This window comes from Urocitellus parryii, chromosome 15 (genome assembly GCF_045843805.1).
Source record: "Urocitellus parryii isolate mUroPar1 chromosome 15, mUroPar1.hap1, whole genome shotgun sequence".
Lineage (NCBI taxonomy): Eukaryota > Metazoa > Chordata > Mammalia > Rodentia > Sciuridae > Urocitellus > Urocitellus parryii.
Window position 1 is genome coordinate 53,950,821 of NC_135545.1, and position 25,528 is coordinate 53,976,348.

General features: G+C 45.2%; 1 protein-coding gene across 2 annotated transcripts in view; it reads left to right on the forward strand.

Annotated features, from left to right (window-relative positions):
• The first annotated feature begins 1,089 nt into the window (after positions 1–1,089).
• The window catches only part of Hsd17b2 (hydroxysteroid 17-beta dehydrogenase 2), a 67,298-nt gene continuing 42,859 nt past the window's right edge, over positions 1,090–25,528 (forward strand). For both annotated transcript variants that reach the window (XM_026393004.2, XM_026393005.2), the window contains exon 1: positions 1,090–1,509. In XM_026393004.2, the coding sequence (XP_026248789.1) occupies positions 1,245–1,509 (265 nt within the window). In that variant the 5' untranslated portion in view covers positions 1,090–1,244. The remainder of the gene's footprint in view (positions 1,510–25,528) is intronic.

The window sequence follows — 25,528 nt, forward strand, 5'->3', positions numbered from 1 at the left end:
GCTGGTGAAATGTGAGTATGGGTCTGGATTCACCAGTCTTGGCTAAGTGTGGTTTAGCCTCTCCAGACTGAATTTTCCCTTTTAAAAACTGAGAATGTTGATTTCTATCTTAAAGAACTACCTTAAAGTATTTCCTAAAGTGCAGATGAGGCAGCAGCAGGAAAGAGCAAGATTATGAACCTGCCGATTGTGTTCCATTTCTAACCCAAAGTGGGCAGTGGAATAGTTAAGGCTTTAAAGTGCTGAGATGAGGCTGATTGGCTCCAAGGCTGTGTGATCTGGGGTATATCTCTTGATCTCTCTGTGCTCTAGCTTCTTCCAAAACTGCTACAATAACAGAATCTGTTATAAGGCTTTTGTATTCAGAGAGACTGAGCATGTTGACTGCTGAGCCCCCCTGCCCGGAACAGAGCGTGGCATAGGAGCCTCTCAATAAAGAGGATGAATGAGTGGAGTAGCTGAGCACAGCCCTGTCACAATGAAGCACCAGTGCTGACTGTGCTCAGTTCTGTTGTCATTGTTCTCATTTCTCCCTGTCATAACTCCCCTGCGGGAAGACTGAGGACTCTCTTCCTCTGGATCCCCTCTCCTCCGTCCAGCCCTGAAGCCTCTTGAGTTATCAGAGGCAGGAGTCCCGTGGACATGGGCCAGATCAGGGTTGCCTCCCCCGACCACGATCCACCTTCCAAATCTCACTGACTGCTTGGGTTTACACACACACACACACACTCTCCTGAGTCAGAAAAGGGACTCGGAGACTGACTCACTGTGAGCTCTCAAAGGATAAGAGACTATGCCCCTGTGAACCGGAGGGCTTGTTAGTTTCTGTTCCGTTCCAAGTCTGTCAATTATTATCCAACTAATCATCTTTCCAGAGGTGGAACCATCATTAAAATAATCAAATGTGCATGTTTGTCTCTGGGAGAGCGTGGGGTGTGTGTGTGTGTGTGTGTGTGTGTGTGTGTGTGTGTGTGTGTTTTGTGTGCACAGAAGGGCGGGAGGGGGGGCCTGATCAAAGAGGAAGGGCCCTGGTATTTATATTGCAATGCACACGGGTTTAACTTAGCCAGTGGGAATATGTGTCTGGGTGATTACACTTAATCCATGCTCATTCAAAGGGTGCTGGGCCTGTGTCCGCCCCCCTTCTCTCCTCTCCATTCATATAACCCCAGCTGCCTCCTGCTAGCCTTTGCCCACTAGGCTTGCTGTCCCTGAGTGCGTGAAAGTGCAGTGAGTCGTGGAGAATGAGCATGCCTTTCTCAGAGGCGGTGTGGCTGTGCCTGGCTGTCACTGCAGGTGTGGGAAGCATAGCTGTTTGCAAATACAAGAGCCCTGGGCAGCTGGGAAGCCAAGCGATCTGCCTCGCAGCCCTCTGGGGAGGGATTTGCCTGCTCAGACTGTCCCTCTTCTGGATCTTGCTTCTTTTCTCCCTGTCATGTTTCCTTTTGTATATGCGCTCACCGAGCCAAGAGTTGTTACCTGTGGATCAAAAGGCCGTCCTGGTGACAGGTAAGTGGAGGCACTGCCTTCGCAGGACTTTGTCAAATTTGGCTTAAGTATAATATATTTGGCATGGACTAAATCAGAGCATAGACCCAAGTGTTTTTCTTTCTTTCTTTTTTTCCTTTTTTCATGTTTTTCTTGCTGCATTATAGTTACACATAATAGTAGGGTACATTTTGACATATTCATACAAGCATGTCATATAATTTGCTCCATTTCAATTTCCAGTACTTAGCCTTTCCCTTCCCTTGGTCCCCTTTCTCTACTTTATTGGTCTTCCTTCTGTTAATTTGTTGTATTTAAAATTGGTGCACTATAGACAGACATCAAAGTGGGATTCACTGCGGTATATTCATACATGCACATAATGTGCCAATTTTATCTGTGGTTCCCATACATTTTTGGTGCACTTTCTTCAGGAGGTGAACTGGAAGGGGCTGGTGGTAAGAGAGGAAGTGAAGGTGAAGTCACTTTACCAAAATTTTTATTAGTTTTTCAGGAATAAGAATTAATACATTCAAAACTGCAATATTTCAGGTTTCCTTGCACTTGGACTTCTTTAGGTTCTGTGCCTGGTCTTCTTCCCTAGGAAAACTTGCAGAGCCTGGCTCCCCTGTACCTTGCTGTGTCTCTGGGGACTCACCTGTGCAGGAGACTTTGAGGTTTGCCCTGCTGCTGTCAAGAACCCTGCATCCTGTCTGAACTTTTCCTCTTTAAGTGTGTCATTAGACTGCTAATGCTATTTAATTAGACTAAGTTGGCAGTGTGTCCAGAAAGCTAGTTGCTCATTAGCAAAGCTGCCAGCTTTTCTCTTCTTTTGTGTTTTATTTCACTGCAAGTGTGAGACCAAATTAAATTCCTTTGACTTGTAAAACTGGCTTGTTTGGTCGCAAAGTTGTAGCTTGGATAGAGCCTTGTTTAGGATTACCCAGAGTTATCCTAACCCAGGAAGTTCTGGCAAGATGCAGAAAGGCCATCAGCTGCAGAATCTCTGGGAGGTGCTGGGAGGTGATCACCCCCTCCTGTGCCCCGCTGGAGGCCAGCATTGGGTGTGGTTAAAGAAAGTCAGTGGGGTGACAGTCATTGAGAAACAGATTCTAAAGTGACTTTTTTTGTTTTGCTTTTTACTTTAACCCAATGACAACATTCTCTCATGAAATGCAAGTTGGTTCTTGTTGGAGTTGTGAAGTGTAACAGAAGATGAGCTTCTTTAGATTAAGGGAAGAAAAGTCAAAAGTAGGCAATTCAGCCAATCCATGGGACATTTATCTACAGGACTCTGGTCTCACCAGGGGGTCTGTGTCTGGGAGGCTGTTGGGTCTTTCACTTTATCACTAGAATCTCAGATGGTGGGGGAGGGGGAGCTGGAGTACTGTTCTGTTCTATGTAGAATAGTGGGCACCCAAATAATTCCAGGTCAAATTTATTGTTTGTGCTTTTCCAGTTGCATGGAAGAAGACAGAACAATTAAGCATGCTTCAAAACAACTAGCAATGCCATGGTTGCCACTCAAGGTGTGTCTTTCCTACGGGTCCAAACCTTCCTGGGGAATCCCATTTGGGATACCGCTTCCATGGTTCAAAAATTTGAAAAATTTAATCTTACGACAAACTCAGGCCAACTTTAGGGCAATTGAGAAAATAGGAATCCACTCTTGCTTGCTTATCTTGTCAACATTTTTTCATCCTGTGCTTTAGAACACGTAGCACCATACTAATCTCATGAAACCCATACCTAATCTAGGAGCACATGACAGCCTTTGGAATTTTTGTATTTATTGTCCAGTAAAATAACTGAATCAATTAAGCACTTCAAGTCCCCTGACTAATTTCTAAATAAAATTCTCAGCAATTAGAAAATTTGGAATTAGGAAGAGAGCTGTGTGTACTTGAGGACCTGGAATGTCACAATCAGGTTCCTTATGGTTTTCAAGAAAGTTACAGTCTAAGTGTCATGCTAGAGAGGACTTGTACCCTTTGCAGTAAATGAAGAAACTTCAAACAAATTCCTTTAGTTAGATAGAACTCATTTTAAAACCTGAGAAACCACCCTGAGTTGGAATCATCTTGTTTTCAAGCTGGCTTGTGTTGTAAATTGGTATGCATTTTGGTGGGATGGGGTGGGGGAAGATGTCATAGTATACATAAAGAGGCTTAAGCATTCTTTTATCTGATAATTCAAATCTTGAAAATTCTCTTAAAGATATCATCTGGGGGCTGGGATGTTACTCAGCGGTGAAGTGCTTGTCCAGCACTTGTAAGACCATGGCTCCATCCCCAGCACAGCCCAGAAACAAAACAAAACACACATACTTGAAATCGAGAAAGAATAGATGCAAAACAAAGTGGCCTCTTCAGCACAGTCTTATTTAAAATAGTGAAATATCAAAAGCAACCAAAATGGTAACAGTCTATCGCACGTCCTCCCGATGTGACAACGTGCAGCCATTGATGTTGACAACCACGAGGACTGTGTTACAGCATGGAGAACGGTCCAGGCTGCAGGAAAATACACCAGAGAGCCAAGTGTTTGAGCAAGAGGTGCCTGGGCGAAACGCTGCGGGAACAGCTGGAAGGAAGTAGTTTGTAAAGGGCAGAGATCAGGGAGGCATAGTACCAAGAAAATAGTTTGTAAATGGTTAGAGTATTGAGATGTTTCCCCACCCCGGATTTCAGATTTCTCTAATGTCATCGTATGATTTGTATTATAAAAACGTTGAAGAGAGAGAACATTAAACTGGTCAAATTCATTTTAGTTTCTATTTAATTATCAACCCAGGTAAAGGACAATTATAAAGACAAGTTCAAAAAATCCCTTTTTCTCCCTTTGAGTCCTTTATTTTATTTCGCTATGATGTTCAAAGCTCTTTCACTTCAGAGACAATATAATTATAGTAAGAAGAAGAAATAAGCCTGCAGAGAGTGTTTTGAATGGATTTGTCTCCAAGGTTCCTGGAACGACAATGGTCATTTGACTTTTTAAATGACGGTAACATTAACAAAGAGCGGAGCAGAGTGATTGCAAAAACATCTCAAGCACAGCATGGTCAGACAGGTGTGGGCAGGAGCCTCATCCACCTTGCCTTAGACTGCGCTCCCCCAATCCTGCTCCCCAGGGCCAGGGCAAGAGGTGGGGGGCCTGGTGTGGAAGAATTTTTTTTTTTTTTTTTTGGTGGTGATGGTGAGGTTTTTCTAAGGAAGATGGACAGGGACGGGGAAGATGCCAAGTGAGGCCTTCAGCCCAGGTGGGTGTGGGGCTCTGTGGGTTTCACATCAGAGCTACCCCATTAGGGTCAGGGAGTAGTCTCATCACGTCTGCCAATCATTAGTTAAGGGCTGCCCATCTTGTGGCCCACCAGTCCCTGGGAGTGCCCACTTTGGCTCCCTGTGGCACTGGCCACATCCTGGGGCTGCTTGGGGAAAGGAGCAGCAGGCTCTGGTGAAAGTGACAGGGGCCTCAGGCATCGTATGCTACACACCTGTTACTAGTCTGTGGTCTTTGATACTCAATTTTGGGTTATTGGATTTCTGACCCACCTGCTCCCAAAGCCATCCTTTCGACCACCAGGGCTGTAGCCACAGTTGGTAGTAGACTGTGAGGCTACCGGAACATACACATTCAATCTGCAAGCAAACATTGAACACCCACCGTGTGCACATGACTCTGCTTTGCCCAGAACTTGACAGTTGAACAATGCAGGAGACGCATCCGAGGGATGATGAAAGGAGGGTGTCATGGACAGGGATAGCGATGTTTGAAGAGGGTGACAGTTTTAGAGATGTCTTATGGTAAGTATGACTTCAGAATGAGTTTGAGGGCAGTGAAGGTGGCTCAAGTAGAATGTCACTGACAGGTGGAAACACAGAAGTAGAAGTTGCTAGGTTTGGGGGTGGAGGCTGGAGAAGCAGGAGTGGCGCAGTGACGGTGGCTCCTAAGGGAAGGGTTGCTGCGGCACCTTGCTGTTAGGGAGGCAACGAGGGCCTGGGAGAGCCTAGAATCTTTATCAGATTATTTATGTTTGGCCATGTTGGAGAATTGAACCCAGCGCCTTGCACATGCTGGGCACTTGAGCCACATCCCTCTTTAATCATGCAGTTTGAATTTAACCATCTCCAGGGAAGCATGGAAATGATTGTTACACTCAGGTCATTTTGAAAAAGCGCCAGTGGTGATTTCACCGGGCATTGCGGATGAGGAGTTTTGATGGGGGGATATTCCCATGGGATGGAAATCCGTCCAACTGTATTGTAAGCTGCCTGAGGGCAGGGACGGGATCTCTTCTATGTCTACATCCCCCTTCTCGGACTTGAGGCACAGTGGACTCAAGACGATGAGAATGAGTGAGCCATGTATAGTGAGTCATGCTGAAGAAATGTCCTCCCCCCCCCTTTTCTGGTCATTGGCTGGACACAATAGGACTGTCCCAATTGGCCCGCGGGTTCAGCATTTATCTCTGCTGGCTCTTTTTGCTGGTGTCACCTGTACAGAAAGGGCAGTGTGACACGGCAGAGCTCTGGGGGGGCCCTATTGTTCTCCAGCCACCTAGTTGATGGCTTGCTCTGCACGGGGCTTTGTGTTACTTGGTTCTGAGTGGGCTCCTACAGCATGTGGCCCGAGCGAGTGGGACAGCTGTGGAAGCTGCCCTCCAGGGTCACCAGAGCTTGACTCCGGCTCCAGCACTGCCGACCCTATTTCCTCCAGGGCCTGGCCTGCTTTGCCTCCCAGGATGCTGCACGTTCTTCCCTATCCCTTTGCTCTTCCAGGTTGTCCCAGCTTCCCCGAGGGTGACCTCTAGGGCTCTGTCCTTTGTCCTCTTGTTTTGCTACATTCTCTACCATGTAGCAAAGTCCCACCTGACTTTCTCACCTGTTGAGGACTGGAGTGTTCTTGGTTTGGTGCATCCAGTGTCCTTATGAGCTCTTGACCCATTTCCAGGATTTTAGCCTGAGGCTTTAAACTTGGCTTCGTGCTCTAGGACACTCTGACCACCTTTCCTCCTCCTTCTTTTCCTTTCCTTAACTTCTCTGGTTCCCATCTTTCCTCTAGGCTGACTGTCCCATCTCCCGCCCCACCTTCCACTACTTAATGTCAGTCACTTGCTACAGGTTTCCACTACAGTTTTTTTTTTATGGTTCTGGGGATGGAACCCGGGGCCTGGTGCATGCTAAGCACGTGCTGTGTGGCCAAGTCACACTCCAGCTCCAACTTCACTTTTTTCTGATTTCTTCACAGGCTCATCTAACTCTGTCTCCCCATCCAGGTACCAGCACTCCCTGTACCCCAATTCTCTGCATTGTCCTGTAGGTGCCACCTACACTTCTCATACTGTCCTGTAGTCATCGTGTTTGCATGGAGGACTTCTGCTACCGTCTGTGTTCTGGTGATGCTCACATCTCTTGTCTCGCCCAGACTTGTCTCCTGCTCTCTGGATGCTTATCCACAGCTTCCTGAAAGCCACCACCTGAAGGTCCCAGAGTCAACACGCCCCAGCCTGCACTCAAACTTTCTGCTGAGTCCTGCCATGTCTCTGCACTCTCTGCTCAGCCCATGGGTCCCTTGCCGACCCCTGCCTGCCCAAGTCAGAAGGTTCACAGTTGCCCCCATTAATCCTCCTATTAATCCACCACTTGGAACTCGAAAGCTCCTTCTGCTCTCCTGTCCCGTCCAACCAGTTGCTTGCTCATGCTTCATGGCGTTTCGTTCCCTCTGGACTCTCTCTTCTCCTCTCAATCCCTACTGCCACTCCCTGTGTCCAAGGTCTTGTCACTTCTCATTTGAACTATTGTAATAGAGTCTTGGTTGTTCTTCTTTGCTTTGTCTTGGTCTCGAAAATTATCAAAGGTATCTTGTTTACAGCCTCCTGGCCATGGCTGCCTGTCCTCTTGTTCATGTCAGTGTCTGGACCTCTGTTGTCCCACAGATTTCATGCTTTATGCTCCTAAAGACGAACCCTTCCCAGGTGGCTCCTGTGCCCCACCCCTGCCTTCCTGATTTTGGTGTTCCATGCTGGGCCCTCAGGGTGGAGGCTTATGTTAGACCAGGGAGAGTTGATGTTTGTGTTAGGACATGGTAGGGTGAAGATTCTGAGCAAGACCAGTGCAACAACAAGGTGGACAGGCCAGTGAGTGGCTCAGCCAGTTCCAGGAGGAGATCGTGTCCTGTTTGGGTGATCTGGGGTCACATGGGGCTTCTGTCCATGCCCCATCATCACCAAGTGACAACCTCTTTTTAACACAAGACCCGCTACATATACTACTTTGGTTCCCCCTGGCCTGCCCTGACCCATGGCCATGCTCAGATCTTTCTCTGAATCAGCACTGCCAAATCCCCTGGACTGCGTGTCGAGGAAAGGATGTGTAAAAGACATGCCTTCATCGGAGAACAAATCCCAAGCTCAAGAAGAGGAGTTATTGTGGCTCTTTCATAGCATATTCTTGATGTCAGAGAACTCAAGGTCCAGGGACTGCATAGGATTCATTTCCATTTGAGCCAGTCAGTGCCCAACATGGCCTTTGAGGGAATGAAATCCAAGTTATTTGTTTATTTTTTTATGGGACCAAGGTGCTGACAGGTGAATTGAAGTATCAGAGAGGGACCTGGGATTTGTTGAAACTTGTCTTTCAGAGTCACGTCTATAGGGCTTCTGTGGCCAACAGAATCAAAGCAAACCTTGGCATCACCAACAGGAGGACTGAAAACAAAACCCAAACTCTGCTATTTTCTTGAAACAAAGTCATAACACACATGCATCAGTGATCCTGGCTGCAGGCCCAGCCCCGTCCTTCACGGGGGGAGGCAGTGGGGTTAAAATCACGTGCTTAGGAGAGTGATCTGGCAGCCAGCGCCTGCCTTGCCAATTAATAGCTTTCTGCCAGAAGAAAGTTAATTAACCTGCCTGAATCTCGGTGTCCTCACCTGTAAAATGGGGCAGTCCTGATATACTGATCCCATTGGGGTTGTCCCCAGGATAGTGCACTTGAGATAACATATATGCAGGGCCATCTGGAGCTGGCCACTCTTCTCAGAGGTCAGGGTGGGGATGCTGATGAGAGTCCCAAAGGAGGCTCCAGCTCTGGAAAGGGAAGAATGAGAGTGTGTGGGGTTGCAGCGGACCGTGGGGTATGAGATTGGGGTGGGGGTCACTCAGGATACTCCCACCCAACACCCACACCTTTTCCCATTTGAAGTTTTAGGGAAGTCTCTAGAATAAACCACATAAAGGCTGTGTCTAAACAACAGATAGTGACCTGAGAGGTCATCAGAGGGGAATGTAAAACCCTGATGACCAGGAGAAATTTCCACTCAGTCACCATCAGCTTCCCAGGACACACCTGGCAGAAGATGGGGTCAAACACATTGGCTTTTCCCTGCCCAGCCAAGACAGACTGTCTCAGATGGCCCCTGGCAGCACCTGTCTGCCTCTGGCCTCTCTCCTTTTCTCTGCTCCCATGATGCCCCCACAGTTTCATCTGCCGCCCCCCTAGCTCCATTCCGAAGGTTGCATCGGTGTTTGAAGCTGTAAACCAGACACCCAGGGATGTCAACTGGTCCTGACACCCAGACGCTGGGGAGAGGATGAAGGGTGGTGAGCCAGGAGGAGTGTAAGAAACACGACCTGCCTCCTGAGCAAGATGAGTTTTTTTCTGTTCCCATAGCAACACAGGATAGAGACAGAACTGACTGCAGAAAATGGCAACTGATACCTCGATACTTGGCCTCAGTATCTAGGAGTGGGTACAGGGTGGCGAGTCCCACACAAACTGGAGGATATGGCCCCTGACCACAGAAGGCAGCTGCTTCTCACCTCCCGCCAAGTATTGCCAGCTGGCTAGATTTTTCTGATTCTTCATGAGAAGCAGGAAATTGTGGACTTCTGTGTGTAAAAATCTCCTATTTAAAAAAGGTGGTAATTATTTCCTTCTTATATCTTAAACAATCCCATTGGTCCAACAAAACATATCCTCATGGCCAGATGTCAGGCTGCAAGCTCTGCGTTGCTTCCTTTAAATTCTTTAGAGAGGAGCAGGAAGAGAATGAAATCTTCTCTTGCTCCCATGACCGCATATCTTTACATCACTTGATTCTCTTCCGGTAGAATCCATGGATTTGCTGTCAGGGCTTCTTTCTTCTTAGGCTTTACTGCAGACTCCTTCAAGGAAGGGTCATGGGAGGGTCAAGGTGTTCTTGAGCCAAACATTTCCCCCTGGATCCTGTGGGCTGAGGCTTCCACAGCCTCCCCCCACCACTGTGATGAGCTTGGTGCGGGCTTGTGTTCTGCTTCCCAGGTGGGGTCTGGACATTGGCAATTGGCCCACCCTCCTTTTTATAGGCCAGTTGTGATCCTGGGGAGAGAAAATGGGGAGGAGGCAAGAACATCTCATTCTGCTACCGTGTGGTTTAAAAAAGCTCAGATGAACTTTATTTTAAACTGGCCAATTCCCAACACCAGAATGTCCTCTTGGGGATCATTCCATTTAATGGAGTGAGGTTGTCTGAATAGCCCTAGTGACAGGGAGCTCACTGCCCATTGAGGGAAATCGTTCTGCTTGTATACAATGAGAACAGTTGTAAACATCTTCCTTCTAATGAGCCGGTTCTTCCTGGGACTTAGTTCTGCCCTTGGAAATCACACAGCCTAAGTCAAATACTCCTTTGCCTGGCCATTCCTGAAGCATGTGAAGACGGACTGCATCCTACCATAGCCAAAATCTTCCTTGAACTAAATATTCTTCTTCTTCTCACCATTTCTCCCATGGCCCAGTTTTCAGAACTTCCACCATTCTCTTGGGTTTCTTCTGGCCCAACTCCTGTTTCTTGACTCCTCTGAGATGTTGACTCAGGGTTAACGTTATGAGCCAGTGCGAAGAATTAAATCAGAACTAAAGGGAGTTCTTCACTGGATGTCACTGCTCAGTTTGGTGGGGTGAATTCACGACTCCCATCTCCCCCGTGAGTCCTGCACTATGAGAAGGTGGGAGGAACAGGCAATGATCAGATGTCACCTTTGTTCTTAATTGAAACTTCCTGGAGGAAGCAGCATTGCTGTAGTGACAAAGGCGCAGCTGGTCAAGGCAGGGTTGGAGAGTCTCTGGCGGTGCTCACAGTGGTCACCTTGTAGACCATGAGGCAGAGAGGACAGCCTCCAAGGGACACTCTGGCCTCCTGAGTTTCCTCTCTACTTCCCAGCCCTCTGTTGGCTTTGAGTTGTCCTTTTGGTTCTCTGCTGGAGAAAGAAAGACTTTTGCACAAGTCTGAGTGTTTGGTACAGATCTTTCTGTCAAACTCACCAATCCGATACTTTACTCCATCTCCTCAGGAAGCAGAGAGGAAGGAGCCACAGTAGCTAGGAACGTCACACTGATAATGTTCCCCCATACAGCAGGAAACATAAGAAGTGGGGAAGAAGTGTTCCTTCCTCGATTTGGGCTCAGAAAATCAACTCTGGGTGGAGGACCCTATGTCTAAACTGCAGCTTGTGTGAGAACAGCCAGGGATGCGGGACTACAAACACACATGGAGTCAGTGCTGGACTGCTGGCCCACAGCCACCCCTCCCACACACCGCAAGCTTCCGCCTTAAGTTATACAATATCTAGGTGAAACCTTCTAAGGGTTAAGTAAGATTGTGAATATGTGTCACTGACTGAACATAGTGAATGATTTATGCAACAATAAAGTCTTTAATCCTTTTCTTGTCTCTTCCTGTTCAGCCATCCCCTTGACAAAGAGACCAAAGGGCAACAGGAGGAGTCCAGCAATTCCACCTTTTATGTATTCTAGATGAGGCCTCTTAGGCCTTAGGAGGCGGCCCACTCCTGTGTTCTTTTGCATTCTGACCATTTTTGGCTGGCACACCCTCTTTTTGCAGCTAACTTTACCTCTCAGGCCCAAGTATTATTTGGGTTTTCACTTACAGATGCTTTCCCTGCTTGTGGACAGGGCTTCTCCAGTGTCTGGTCCCTTGGCTGTGTGCTGTGTCGACACTTGGTTCTTTCCCTTTTAACCCTGACCTCATCTGAGAGCATCCCCCTGTGACCACTCCAGCCTCCTGTGTTTCCTCCTCTGAATCTTCTCAGCCCTGATCCCTTACTCTGAGTTGTCTTTTTGGTTTGAAGGGAGGCACTGGATTGCACAAACCTCTGATCTAGGCAAAATGGTCATCTGTTTCTTTTCCTCTGGGATCCCCAGCTCCCCATGACAGGACATTCCCTCTCAGGCTGGGCTGGAGGGTGCTGGAGAGGAGCAGGGTGTGCAGTTGTTTTGAATAACCGTCTGTGGATTGCCTGCTGTGTACACTTGCCATACAGAGGGGGAAGAGACAGATAAGGACCTGTCCTCATGAAGCTGACTTCTAGTGGGCAAAGATGACACAAACAAACCAACGAACAGAGTAAAGAATTTTATCTCCAGCAGCCAAGCCAAGGACACTGCTTTGTTTTTGGTTGGCTAGATTGATCACCACCTGCAAAATAAATAATATAAAAAAGGAAAAGTGCAGTTAATGCCATCTGGATTGCCCAAACTGGGAAAAGGCAGCTAGTCTGTCTTCCCACCAACCCTACAGACACGACTACAAATCACAGAAACAGAAGCCAGGAGGGAGACACATGCAGATTCCAGTAGGGTGTGACAGTGGGAGAAGACACCGCAGTGCAGTTTCTTTGGTGCCCATCTGGGTCAGGGAATCATTTCTCAGTTTCTGTTCTCAACATGAGGAAACTCCAGATCCAGAAAATCAGTTATCAGAAAATTTGCTTTTAATTTTAAAAGGGCTCCGTTTCCATCTCAGCACCACAAGACCCTCCGGGCAAGGACAGGGGTGTCACCAAGGCTTCCCTGGTATGGTGAAGAGCATTTTCCACATCAAACTCCCTTTAATTCTCCCAAAGAGCTTATAAGATATTTTTTTAAAGCTTTAACTATACAAAAAGAAGAGCCAGTGGACACAATATGACCAATTCTCACATGCTAAGATGACCATGATCAAGATGTCAATGAGATGATTTCTGTTATTAACTCCACGCAAAGAAGGAGACGTTGAGGATTTTCAGTTTACATAACTAAGATCACGTAAGGAATAAGTAAGTGATAGTGTTGGGAATCCAAGTGCACTGTATGCCATCTCTCTTTTAGCTCATGGAAATCAAATAAGCAGTGCAGTCAGGCAGAGGACAAGTGTGTGCACTTCTGAGGGGACAGGACGGTGATGTCAAGGGCCGCAGGAATCTGGGCTTCTGCATTCAGACTTGGCTCCTGTAGCAATGCTGGTTTTCGGCAATGAAAAGAGAGGCTCCCCAGCAAGGCTCCCTTCAACAGCATCAGAGGACACTGAAGACCCAGCAGCTAGGTGAAACCTGTCCCCCTCCACTATTAGCAGTTCTCTAGGAGAAGCCACATGTGCCCTGTGCGAGGAGCCTTCTCATTACTCATCTGCCAATCACTGTTTTCCAAATATCCCCCGCTGTGCTGTTGTGACTTTGGCTCCCTCTAGATCCTTATTTCAGAACCTACATGGCATGCTGTTGAGGTGAAGCTTCAGGAAGAGCTCGAGAAGGGAACTCTGCAGAGGAGGGCTTAAAAAGAAACAAGAACTCCAAAAAGGACTTAGAATCCATGCCTTCCCAATTTTTCCCATATTTATTGAGCACTCTGTGACAGGTCCTGAGAATACAGTGGCAAATGGCAAGCATCCATTATATTTCATAAGCTTTTAATGCAGTGGGGGGAGGGGGAAGAAACCAGGACATTACAAGGCAGTGTCACGTGTGACAATTCAGAGAAATGGGCAGAAGTGAGAGGAGGTAAGAGGAGGCTGGGCAGAGGCCATGAGTTGGGGGAGTAGTCATTGGACTTGCTGGGAGAATCACAGGACTTGCTGCTCACTAGACCTAGCAGAGGAGAGACCCTCTGACTATTGCAGTTCCCCATCGCAACTCCCTCAACGCCTCATGTAATCCTTCTTTTGAACGTCTGGCTTGACGGGTGGACTGTAGCTCCATGAGAGGAGGCACTGACCCCTGTTGTGGATGGTGTCCAGGAAGGGGTGCTCCAGGAAAGAAATGCAGAGAATGATTTTTACCACAAAGAGGAAGAGCAGTTCTTGAGAGAGCCAGAGGAAGGAGCTGACTTTGGAGAAAGGCAATGTCTTTTGTTTGAGAGGTATTGGATTTGAAGGCCATCATTCTTCTATTCATATGGAGATGTTCAGATGAAAATGGAGAAGTCAGACTAAAATTTAAGAAAGCCCACGACAGGAGATAAAATTAGGCTAGCTTTCCACATGGGTAGGACCAATAAAGCCCAGGAAGCTAAAAAGACATCTGAGCATAGAGTATAGACAGAGATTAGGACAAGGAACTGGGCAGTGGAGTCCACCTATGTTTATAGGATAGGAGGCGGAAGGTGGGATAGTGTTCCAAGGAAGAAGAAAGTTCCAAGGGAGAGAGTTATAAACAGCATCTGACTGGAAGCAGAGACTGATGGGATGAGAAGCTACTTCTGCATCCCACAACAGAATTGGTCTAGTGAAGGGTGTAGGAAGGAGGCCCAGTACAAAGCTGGTGAGTAGAAGATGTTACTGGGCAATGCTGAAGTTTTGGAACACCAGTAGAAAAGGGAAGGAGCAAGGTGTAAATCAGCAGTAGGGAACAATAACACAGTGACATCAAAAGAAAAAATGGGGGGAAAGGGAGAAAATCTGGAGTGATTGTGGAGGTCCAAAGAAAGGTATTATGGTTTGGAGATGAGGTATCCTGCAAAAAGCTCATGCTAGTCAATGTGGGAATGTCCAGAGGTGAAATGATCAGATTCTGAGAGCTGTAATAACCAGTGGGTTAGGCACATGATGGATTAATAATTTGAATGAATTACTGGCTGGTCACTATAGGTAGGTGTGATGTGGCTGGAGGAATTAAGTAACCAGGAGCATGCCCTTAGGGATTATATATCTTGTCCTTGGGTCCTCTGCTTCCTGGATGCCATGAGCTGAGCTGCTTCCCTCTGCCATGCCCTTCTGTGTAACTGTTCTGTCTTATCTTGGACCCAGAGCAATGGTGTTGGCAGACCAGGAACTGAACTTCTGAAACTGGGAGTCCAAAATAAACTTTTCCTCTTTTAAATTGTTCCTGTCAAATGTTTCAGTCACAGTGTCAAAAAAGTTGACTAACACAAAAGAACTCAACAAAGAAGACACTGACCACGGAAAAAAAGATTGTGATACTTAATGACATAGGAGATAAAAGAAAAAGTAGAAGCCACGGGTATCTCAACTTTTGTCCTACTTAGTTTACAGTGAAAAGCTACTGGTTGTAACTCCGCTGAGAACCTGTCTGGTCCTGAGCGTTTTGTTCTCGGTAGGATTTTGATGGCGACTTTAGTTTTGTTGCTTGAAATTAAACTGTTTCAATTTTCTATGTCCTTCTGATTCATTTTGGGTAGGTCATATATCTCTAGAAATTTGTTGATGTCTTCAAGATTTTCTACTTTATTACAGTATAAATTTTCAAAATAAGTTCTGATTATCATCTGTATTTCAATAGCATCCTTTGTGATATTTCCTTTTTTATCATAAGTTTTAGTAATTTGCATTTTATCTCTTTCTCTTTGTTAATTTGGCTAAGGGTTTAATCAATATTATTGATTTTTTCAAAGAACCAACTTTTTATTTTGTCGATTTTTTGGATTGTTTCTTTTGTTTCAATTTCATTGATTTCAGCTCTGATTTTAATTATTTCCTGTCTTGTCTTCTATTGCTTTTGGTGTTGGTTTCTTCTTTTTCTAGGGCTTTGAGATATATTGTTAGGTTATTTACTTGTTGACTTTCTATTCTTTTAATGAATGAACTCAATGCAATGACCTCTTCTCTTAGCACTGCCTTCATAGTGTCCCAGAGATTTTAATATGTTGCTATTCTCATTTACCTCTAAGTATTGTTTATTTCATCCCTAATTTCTTCTGCTATCCATTCATCATTCAATAGCATATTATTTAGTCTCCCAGGTATCTTTTAAAAAAAATTTATCATTGATTTCTAATTTCATTCCATTATGATCTGATAGGATGCAAGGTATTATATCTATTTTTTTTTTTTTGTATTTGCTAAGAGCTGCTTTGTGGTCTAAGCTATGGTCTATTTTAGAGAAGGATCCAAGTGCTGCTGAGAAGAAAGCGTATTCAGTCATTGATGGGTTAAATATTCTATATATGTCTGTTAAGTCTAAATTACTAATTGTATTTTTTAGTTATATAGCTTCTTTATTTAGTTTTTGTTTGGAGGATCTATCCAGTGGCAATAGAGGTGTGTTAAAGTTACCCAGTATTATTGTGTTATGGTCTATTCGCTTCTTGAAATTGAGAAGTGTTTTGATGTACGTAGATGCTCCATTGTTTGGGGTATAAATATTTACGATTGTTATGTCTTATTGATATAAAATTCCCTTAAACAGCATGAAAGGTTGTTCTTTGTCCCTTCTGATTAACTTTGGCTTGAAGTCCACTTTATCTGATAGGAGGATAGAAACCCCGGCATGTTTATGAGATCCATGTGAGTGATATGTTTTTTTTTTTTTTAATTTTATTTTTTTATTGGTCGTTCATAACATTACATAGTTCTTAATACATCATATTACACGGTTTGATTCAAGTGGATTATGAACTCCCGCTTTTACCCCGTATACAAATTGCTGTATCACATCAGTTACCCTTCCATTGATTGACATATTGCCTTTCTAGTGTCTGATGTATACTGCTGTCTGTCCTATTGTCTACTATCCCCCCTCCCCTCCCCTCCCCTCCCCTCCCCTCCCCTCCCCTTTTCTCTCTCTACCCCTTCTACTGTAAATCATGTCTTCCATTTGTATTCTCTTGACTTACCCCTCCTTACCTCTTATATGACATTTTGTATAACCCTGAGGATCGCCTTCCATTTCCATGCAATTTCCCTTCTCACTCCCTTTCCCTCCCACTTCTCATCCCTGTTTACTGTAAATATTCTTCTCAAGCTCTTCGTCCCTACCCTGTCCTTGTTTACACCCCTTATATCAAAGGAGTCATTTGGTATTTGTTTTTTAAAGATTGACTAGCTTCACTTAGCATAATCTGCTCTAATGCCATCCATTTCCCTCCAAATTCTATAATTTTGTCATTTTTTAATGCAGAGTAATACTCCATAGTGTATAAATGCCACATTTTTTTTATCCATTCATCTATTGAAGGGCAGAGTGATATGTTTTTTCCCCATCCTTTTACTTTCAGTCTGTGGATGTCTTTGCCTATGAGGTAAGTCTCTTGGAGATAGCATATTGTTGAGTCTTATTTTTAATCCAATCTGCTGGTCTGTGTCTTTTTATTGGTGAGTTTAGGCCATTTACATTCAATGTTGTTATTGAGATAAGATTTTTATTCCCTGTCATTTTGACTTATTTCTGGTTTTTGATTTGAATTAGTTTCTTCATTGATTCACTGTTCTTCCTCCCTTTGCTGGTTTTCACTTTTATTTTTCATTTCTTCTTCATGGAATATTTCATTGAGTATGTTTTGTAATGCATGCTTTCTAGTTGTGAATTCTTTTAACTTTTGTTCATCGTGGAAGGTTTTAATTTCATCATCAATTTTGAAGCTTAATTTTACTGGATATAGTATTCTTGGTTGGCGTCTATTTTCTTTCAGAGCTTGGTATGTTGTTCCGAGGCCTCCGAGCTTTGACAGTCTGAGTTGAGCCATCAGCTGCCATCTGGATTGGTTTTCCTCTAAATGGTACCTGTCTTTTTTCTCTGGCAGCCTTTAAAAGTTTGTCTTCATTCTATATGTTAGGCATTTTCATAATAATGTGACTTGGTGTGGGTCTGCTGTAGTTTTATATATTTGGGGTCCTGTAAGCCTCCTGTATTTGATTATCCATTTCATTATTTAGATTTGGGAAATTTTCTGATATTATTTCATTGAAAAGTTTGTACATTCCTTTCATTTGAATCTCTGAGCCTTTATCTAGCCCAGTAAATCTTAAATTTGGTCTTTTCAGTTTATCCCATATTTCTTGGAAGTTCTGTTCGTGGTCTCTTTGAGATTTTTTTCTCCATGGTCAACTTTGTTTTCAATACTATACATTTTGTCTTCATTGCATGAAACTCTGTCTTCCAAATGGTCTAATCTGTTGGCGATACTTTCATTTGAATTTTTAATTTGGTTAATTGATTCCTTCATTTATAGGCTTCTGCTTGTTTGTTTTTTTTTCAGAATCTCTATCTCCTTATTGAATTAATCTTTAACTTCCTATATTTTCTCTATGATTTCACTTCTTATACTGCTCTTATACTGATCTTTGTAGATCAGTTTAACTATGTATATTCTAAACTCCTTCTCTGACATTTTTCCTACTGTGGTATAATGAATCCCATTATTGGAGCACATTGATTTGTTTCGGGTGATTTGTTTCCTCGATTTTTCATGTTGTTTGTGTGTCTACCCATCTAACAGCATGGATCTGAGGTGGTAGAGTTTCTACCCTGTGGACTTATATTGTACCTGAAGGTTTCCAGTACCTCATTGTTTAGGGGGAGGCAAATAATAATAACAACCAATGCAAAAAACATATAGCATTAAACAAAATAGTTCTTACTATGACATCTACAGTGTTAATTATCCCAATAAACAGAAATGATATGATCAGCCTGGGATGGTGGTGCACACCTGTAATAAGCAGCAGCTGTGCTGCTGGGGATTTCTTCCTTATTTTATCATATCCAACCTCTTGAGCCATGATCTCTTTAGTATGTCCAGTTTTAAATTCCAGTAAAGTCCCCCTCCCCAACTTTTCTTTTGTTTGTTTACCCACTTTGTTGAGAAGCTGCCTGCCTGCTTTCTTGGCTTCACGTCAGGGAGCAGCCAAGAAAGCGACTTTCTCTGCTCTGCCATCTTGAAAAACCTCTCAGCTATTGATTATAAGGGAAATTTACTTATATATAAAATCCACAAGCTGTGCATGGGGGTCTATGCCTATAACCCCAGCTACTTGTGAGGCAGAGTTAGGAAGATCACATGTTGGAGGTCAGCCTGGGAAACTTACTGAGACTCTGTCTCAAAATAAAAAATAGAATAGGCCTGGAGATATAGCTCAGTGGTAAAGCACAACTGAATTCAATCCCCAGTGCCAAGAAAAAAAAAAAAAAAAAAACTTCAATCATTTGTGGTGCCAGTTGTGGTCATTGGATAGTTATGAGAATAAAATGAAATAGAGCTGGGTGAATGTTCAATATTATACCTGGCTGCATAGCAAACAATCAAATGAGATGGAGAAAAGCAATAAGGCCATCAGAGGAAGCAACATTAAGGAGATAATACCAGCTATGTTCTGGGCTGGAACAGAGCCTCTTGAGTTGAGCTCTTATCTCTCTGTTCATGCCAAGTTCAATTAGCTCTCTCTTGTTTATGCCAGTTCATCACCTTCATCAGCTTTTTCTATGAGTAAGTATTTATGTGCTGTTATCTTCCCCCTTGAGCACTATCTTTATGGGGACACTTTGCTCTCCTAGGGGAGCATTTGGCAATGTCTGGAGGTAATTTTGGTTGCCACATTGGGAGGCATGGGAACCAGCATCTTGTGCTGAGGCCAGGATGTTTACTCCATAATGCCCAGGACAGGCTCCACCACAAAGCATTAATTACCCCACGTCAACTGTCAATAGCTCTCAGGTTGAGACACCTTGACCTACAGGGTGAGCTCCCTAGACCCAGGACCATGACATTCACATGGATCATGGTACCCCCAAGCACCAGGTACAAAGAAAGTCACATGATGGTTTCCCAATAATAACAGGAAATGGAGATTGGACTGGACCTTGAAGAATAGGCCAGGTTTGCTTTATCTTCTGCTTTGAGTACACAGTGGCACAGGGTGCTGGGGGTTGTTTGGAAAGAAAGTTCACAAAGGAAAATGCAAATATTCTGTCTCTCAGAGGATAGAAGAGAGGAATCAGCCCCAGGGCGTCACCAGGAGACTGACATTGCTATAAACAAGAGAGTCTCAGAACCAAAGGTCTGGAACTGCAGGTAACCAAGAACACTCGAGACTACCCGCGGTTCATTGTTTTGACAGATAGAATTCAGCCACCCACAGAAGCAGCAGAGACAGAATTGTAAATAGACACAAAACAGAGAGAGTTCCTTTGGTAATGCACAAAGGTGAGGCTTCTTAGCCCCCTTAGGGGCTGCCATGCACACAGAGCTCTCCACCTTGGGACAGTTTCTCAAGGTTGGAAGATGGATGTCAATAGCACTGTGCATTAGAATCACCAGGGGTTTTTTAAAGCACACTGAGGCTTTGGACCCGCTCCTGGAGCTCAGGCTTACCTGATCTAAGCTGTGTGCCTGGGCATTGGTGTTTCTTTGAAAGCCCCCATACGAGGTGAAGTTGATGTAGCCCTATACAGAGAACAAACTACAGCTCATAACTTTGCATAAACGATTGCTCTTTCCAGCACCCTTTGTGCCCAATTTCATTGGGTGGCTCACACTGTACAGTCTGAGGCTGAGTTCTTGATCCCTCTCTTACCTGGCCCTTGGTGGGCTGTATCAGCCAGCACTGTGGAGTGACCTGAATCTCAAGATTCAATGCTGGTCAAATCTACCCTCATTTCTTCAGGGCCGCACTTTGACCTCTGGGATTCTGCTTTTGGCCTTTCCCCCCTCCTTCTCTGTAGAGCAGCCAGAGTGTCCTTTTGACACTTACGACCTTTCAAAGGTTTTCCACTACGGAGAATGAAAAGGGCAACTTCTGTACAAGACTGAGGCTGTGCGTGGTCTGGCCCCTCCTGTCACATCCCTCCACAAACTCCTGAACTTGAAGCATGGTTTTCCAGCCATGCCTCATGCTGTTCCTTGCACTGGAGTGCTCCCCGATCCTTTAGAGGGCTGGATTCTTTATCACCTGCATACTTTAGTCTAAACCCAGGTCCCCCAGCCTTGGCACCACTGATGTGCCGGGCTGGAGAGTTCTGTGTTGCTGGGGCTGTTCTGGGCTCTGGGGGGTATTTGGCAGCTCCCCTAACCTCTCCTCACTGGATGCCAGTAGCATCCCACTCCCCAGTTGTGATGACAGAAAGGTCTCCAGACACTGCCAAATGCCCCAAATTGTGCTAACTACTGGCTTAAGAATTACCTTTTAGAACAGGTGTTCCTAGGTCTCTAGGTTTTAAGAGCCCAGCTGTTTTTCTCAATCTCCAAGTCCTGTTTGTTACTTTCATAGCCTTTTTCTCACCTTGAAATTACATCTATCATTAGCTGTTAAGATCTGTGCCCCAGCCCCTCTAGACTACCTTGACTGTCACTCAGTCCTGTGATACCAGCATCGAATACAGCTCCTTCATACACAGCATATACTTAGAAGAGTGTACTAACAAGTGCAGCTCTGGGAGAATGGACGTAGGAGCGGGTGGGAATGCTTCCCATGGACGCAACTCTGCGGGGTGGTGTTCTAGTGCAGCAGAAATAATGTGGACTTTGAAGTCACTGAGTTGCAGCTTCACCACTCTGCCTTCTACTGCGGCTTAATTGACATCTCAGAGTCTTAATTTACTCATCTGCAGATTGGGGATGCTCTGTGTGGTCTTTTTCCCTGCTCAATCCTGGGCCCATTGGGGTTTAGATGCTCCTCCATGTGCCCTTGGAACCTGGCACAGGTCTCCAGGGTTCACCATTGCCAGGATCAGGCTCTCAATGAATGCTTGTCCTTCATTTAGAGCCAAGCACATGGTAGACGCTCAGGAGATGACCTCAGTGCAGCATGGCCAGGAGCCAAGTTGTATCCACAGCTTAACAGTCTGCTAAAACAATTTCCACAGGGAAAGGTCCCTGAGAAAAGGAACCAATCCAGGTCCTCCCAGGCTGGACTGAAGAACTGGGGAGGCCACACTCCTCTCTGTTCTTCACGTTGGGATTCTGGCTTCTTGCAGTGAACTAGGAAGGTAGGCCAGCACCTCAGGATTTCTCTCTCTTTCCTTATGCCACATCCTTTGCCAATAGTGAATTTAACAATCATATTCACTGAGCATCTCTGACACTCCCCGGAATTGAGTGTGGCAGTAATACCCAGTGGCTCCTCCTTGGCCAGAATGAAGTTATCTTCATTTTTCCAAAATGGTGCTCAAGAGGGGTTCCCACATGTAGAGTCGCCAGTGAGCTCCAGTTTATAAAACAGTGGGATGCTCCTTTGCTCCCTCTGAAGGCACTTCTAGATGTTTGGAAATTGAGTCAAGGAGGCAGCCCCCAGGGTAAGCTTTGCCTTAGACCAGGTCACCCCAGTCCCACTGGGTCACTAAGTGATAAAGCTGGGGTCTGAATTGAGGCCTTGCCTACCTCTCAATTTTTTTGGTTATCAAAATTCTTCTGAATTCAAAACAAATAGCAGAAATGGAAAACTAAAATAAGAAATGCTGGCATAACCAGTGATAAATTTTGCAGGATTAGAAAAAGGTTCTGGCTGTGGACTCTGAGTCCTCTCCTGGATGCAAGCCCCTGGGCCAGGTGCTGGGTTCACCTGGCTCTGTACCTACCTGCAGCACCCAGCCCATCGTGGGGCAGAGAAGCCAGTGGAGACAACTTGGTGATGGCTAGGGTCTAAAGATGTTCTAAATTAACTGTGAGACTTTGCACAAAGTCTCCTCTGTGCAAAGTCTAGAGAGAAAGCTTCATCTCCGGTTGCTCCTGGGTAACAACGCAACACTAGATGTGGGGTGGCAGAAGGGTAGAGTGTCCCCTTTTGCATCACATGAGGAAGTTCTAACATGGATGCATACAATGGGTAGAAGTTTGTTATTTTTGATTTAACTCAGCAGTTGTGAATCAGGGACTCAGATGGCGCCGTACCCAGGAGGTGGAGGTATCGTGTGCTTGAGCCCCATGTGACAACCCACAGACCTCCCAGCCTGTTTGACAGTTCCCGAGCTCACCTTTCCAGGCCACCTCTGGCTCTGATTGCTCCTGAAGGTGAACTCTCATGTCCTCTCCCATTATCACCCCAAACATGCCAGAGCCCGTCCCTTAATTACTCACCCTCAACCTGCACATTTAAAAGGCGATAAAGAAAAGCTGCATTAGATCAGACGGGGGGTGACTGACTGGAGAATTCAGGGCTCCTCTTGCATATCAGGGATTTTAAAATTAGACTGTCTGTTCCTTTCTTATCTTCCTTTTTATTGGGATGTACTTGACATACGAAACCCACCCTTCACAGAGTACAGTTCAGTAATTTAAAAAAAATTGAATCACGAATTATACGACCATAACTACCAATTACAGCTTTTATCAAAAGAAACCCGTAAACAGCCTATATTATTTCTTTTTATTATTTTAATTTTAACTTTATGTTTTGCAGTACTGGGGATTGATTCCAGAAGCGCTCTACCACTGAGCTCATCGCAGTCCCTTTTTAGTTTCTATTTTGAGACAGGGTCTTGCTAAGTTACCCAAGGTGGTCAAACTTAGGATGCTTCTGTCTCAGCCTCTCAGGTAGCTGGGATTACAGGAGAGAGCCCCGTACCTGGCACAGCCTGCCCTATTCTTAAAATGCCACCTACCAACTCACCTTCTCTACTCCTGGTGGGCTGCCTTCTATCCCTGCCCATCCCACCTAATCTCTTTGGGGGTGCCATTCTCTCTCTCTGTCTCTCAGTCTCTCTGTCTCTCTCTCTGTCTCTGTCTCTCTCTCTCTCTCTCTCTCTCTCTCTCTCTCTATATATATATATATATATATATATATATATATATATAACCATAGGTAGAAGTTTGTTATTTTTTATTTAACTCAGCAGTTGTTGCTGATAATCAGGGACTCAGATGGCGCCGTACCCAGGAGGTGGAGATATCCTGTGCTAGAGCCCCATGTGACAACCCCATGTGACAGAGAGAGTGCTCACAAGCCACAACTTAAATTTTTCAGATAGTCACATTTTAAAAAGTAGAAAGAGAAATAGGTGAACATAATTTTAGCAACACCTTTTATTTAAAGCAGTGTACCCGTGTGTCGTCTCCGCATGCCGTCGATATACTCATTGTGAACCAGCTGTTTTGCTGAAGGGTTACTGTTGCAAGGTGCTCCCTCGGGAGGGTCTTCTGTGGCCAGCTCCACCCAATCATTCCTCCCAGGGCTCAGTTTGGCTCCTCTTGGGGCCACTTGTCACAGGCAGAGTTCACTGTTCCTGTCGTGTGTGTGGCGTCTGCGTCCAGCACTGGACGGGTAGCTTTGTGAGGACTGTGTGTCCCCCTGCCCCATTCAGAGGTCGAAGCCCAAGCCCCTCATGTGATGGCCTTAGGAGACGAGCCTCTTGGGGGGTGACTCATGAGAGGGTTACTGCTCTGATGAGGAGAGAGACACATGAGGCACACTCGCTCTTCCTCTCCCTCTCTCCGCCATGGGAGGACACAGGGAGGAGGTGGCCATCTGCAGGCTGAGAGCCCTTACCAGAACGTGGCCATGCTGGCACCTGGTCTCAGACTTTGGCTTACGACTGTGGGAGAATGGACTTGGTTGTTTAAGCCACCTGTTTGTTCTGTGATAGTTTTACAATCTCAGGCTGAGCTGAAGAGTAAGGGGGCGGGTGACACCTTCCTCCTCATGAGTGTATCCCAGTGCCAAGCACCGGAGGGCACATTTGATAAATGAATAAACGAATTCTTACAAGCAGAGAGTAGTAAGGTACAGCAATAACTACTTAGAAAACTCACCCAGAATATTATCCACTAGGAGACTTCCTTTTCAGGAATTTCCAGAAAACGTGGAGATTGTTGTCCTGGGAATAGGAGGGATAACCAAAAAATGTTGCTAGACATTGTCAGATGTCACCTGGGTGGAGCATGGGGGTAATTGTCTAAGGAAACAGCCACTGATCTAAAGGTCCCATGTTAACTAGAGCTACTGCTCAGATTTACCTCCCCCTGTTCTCTCCTTCACTCTGCTCTGGCTAAAATAAACTTTTTGGCATCTTCTGATAATTATGTTCCTGTCTGAGGGCCTTTGCACCTGCTTTGCACTGTGCCTGGTAGTCTTTTCCCTGGAATAACTAACTGTTCAACTGTGATGCTCTCAGAGGTGCCCTCTCTGACCCCTACACAGAGTGTGATATGCAGGAAATGACATCCACAGTCACTGTGCTGCTTCAGATGCTCATCATCATGATACACCACATGCATTTGTTTGTTTTTAGGATTTACCCATCTTCCTCTACATCGCAGGCTCTGTGGAGTGGGGACTTGGATGGTTTTATGTTTTTCTATGACCCCCATGATCTAGAAAAGAGCATAGCACATAATAGGTGCTTCATAAAATGACATTGGAAGAATGGGTTGTAGAAATGATTAGAAGGGCAGGTGGGAACACCCAGCATGGGATATACAGGACTTGGGTGAGATGGTGAAGGAGCCAGCCAACTGGAACGAAAGTAAATTCTGAGGTTGGGGAATATGGAAAGCTTGATAGGATGTAGGCTTTCCATACAGATGTTATTGAAACTTAGACAGGGTACCTTGTCTACTACCTATCAGGCAAGTGGGAGCCAGAGTAGGTTCATAAGTAGGAGAGAGATGTGATAAAAGTGAGAAGCCTAAAAACGATGCAGGGGAAGCCAGAAGCCAAGTAGAAAATTACTCCAATGTTTTGGGCGTGAGTAGAGAGAGCTGGCAAACAGATTCCTTCTCATTGGTGAGACGTGCTGGGCCGAGGAGATGCCAAGAGGACCGTGCATTCATTCAACAGTATCTATGGCCACGTGAGAATGAATTGCGGCACGAAGCCAAGGGTTTGCCATCCCTGGTGTGAGACGGCAGGTCAGAGGCAGTGATTATTAGTGAGATAGAAAATGTAGACACTTGTAAATCATAGGTCTTCTGGATTGATGAGCAGTATTTTAGTCAAACTTGGAGAGCAGCATTTTGTAACATTATATGTTAGAGGCAGCTGAGTAAGTTTTTGACCATGTGTTGGTAAGAACGGCACCCTGTCAGTCAGGAAGCAGGCTTCTTGCGTGAATGTCTCTCAG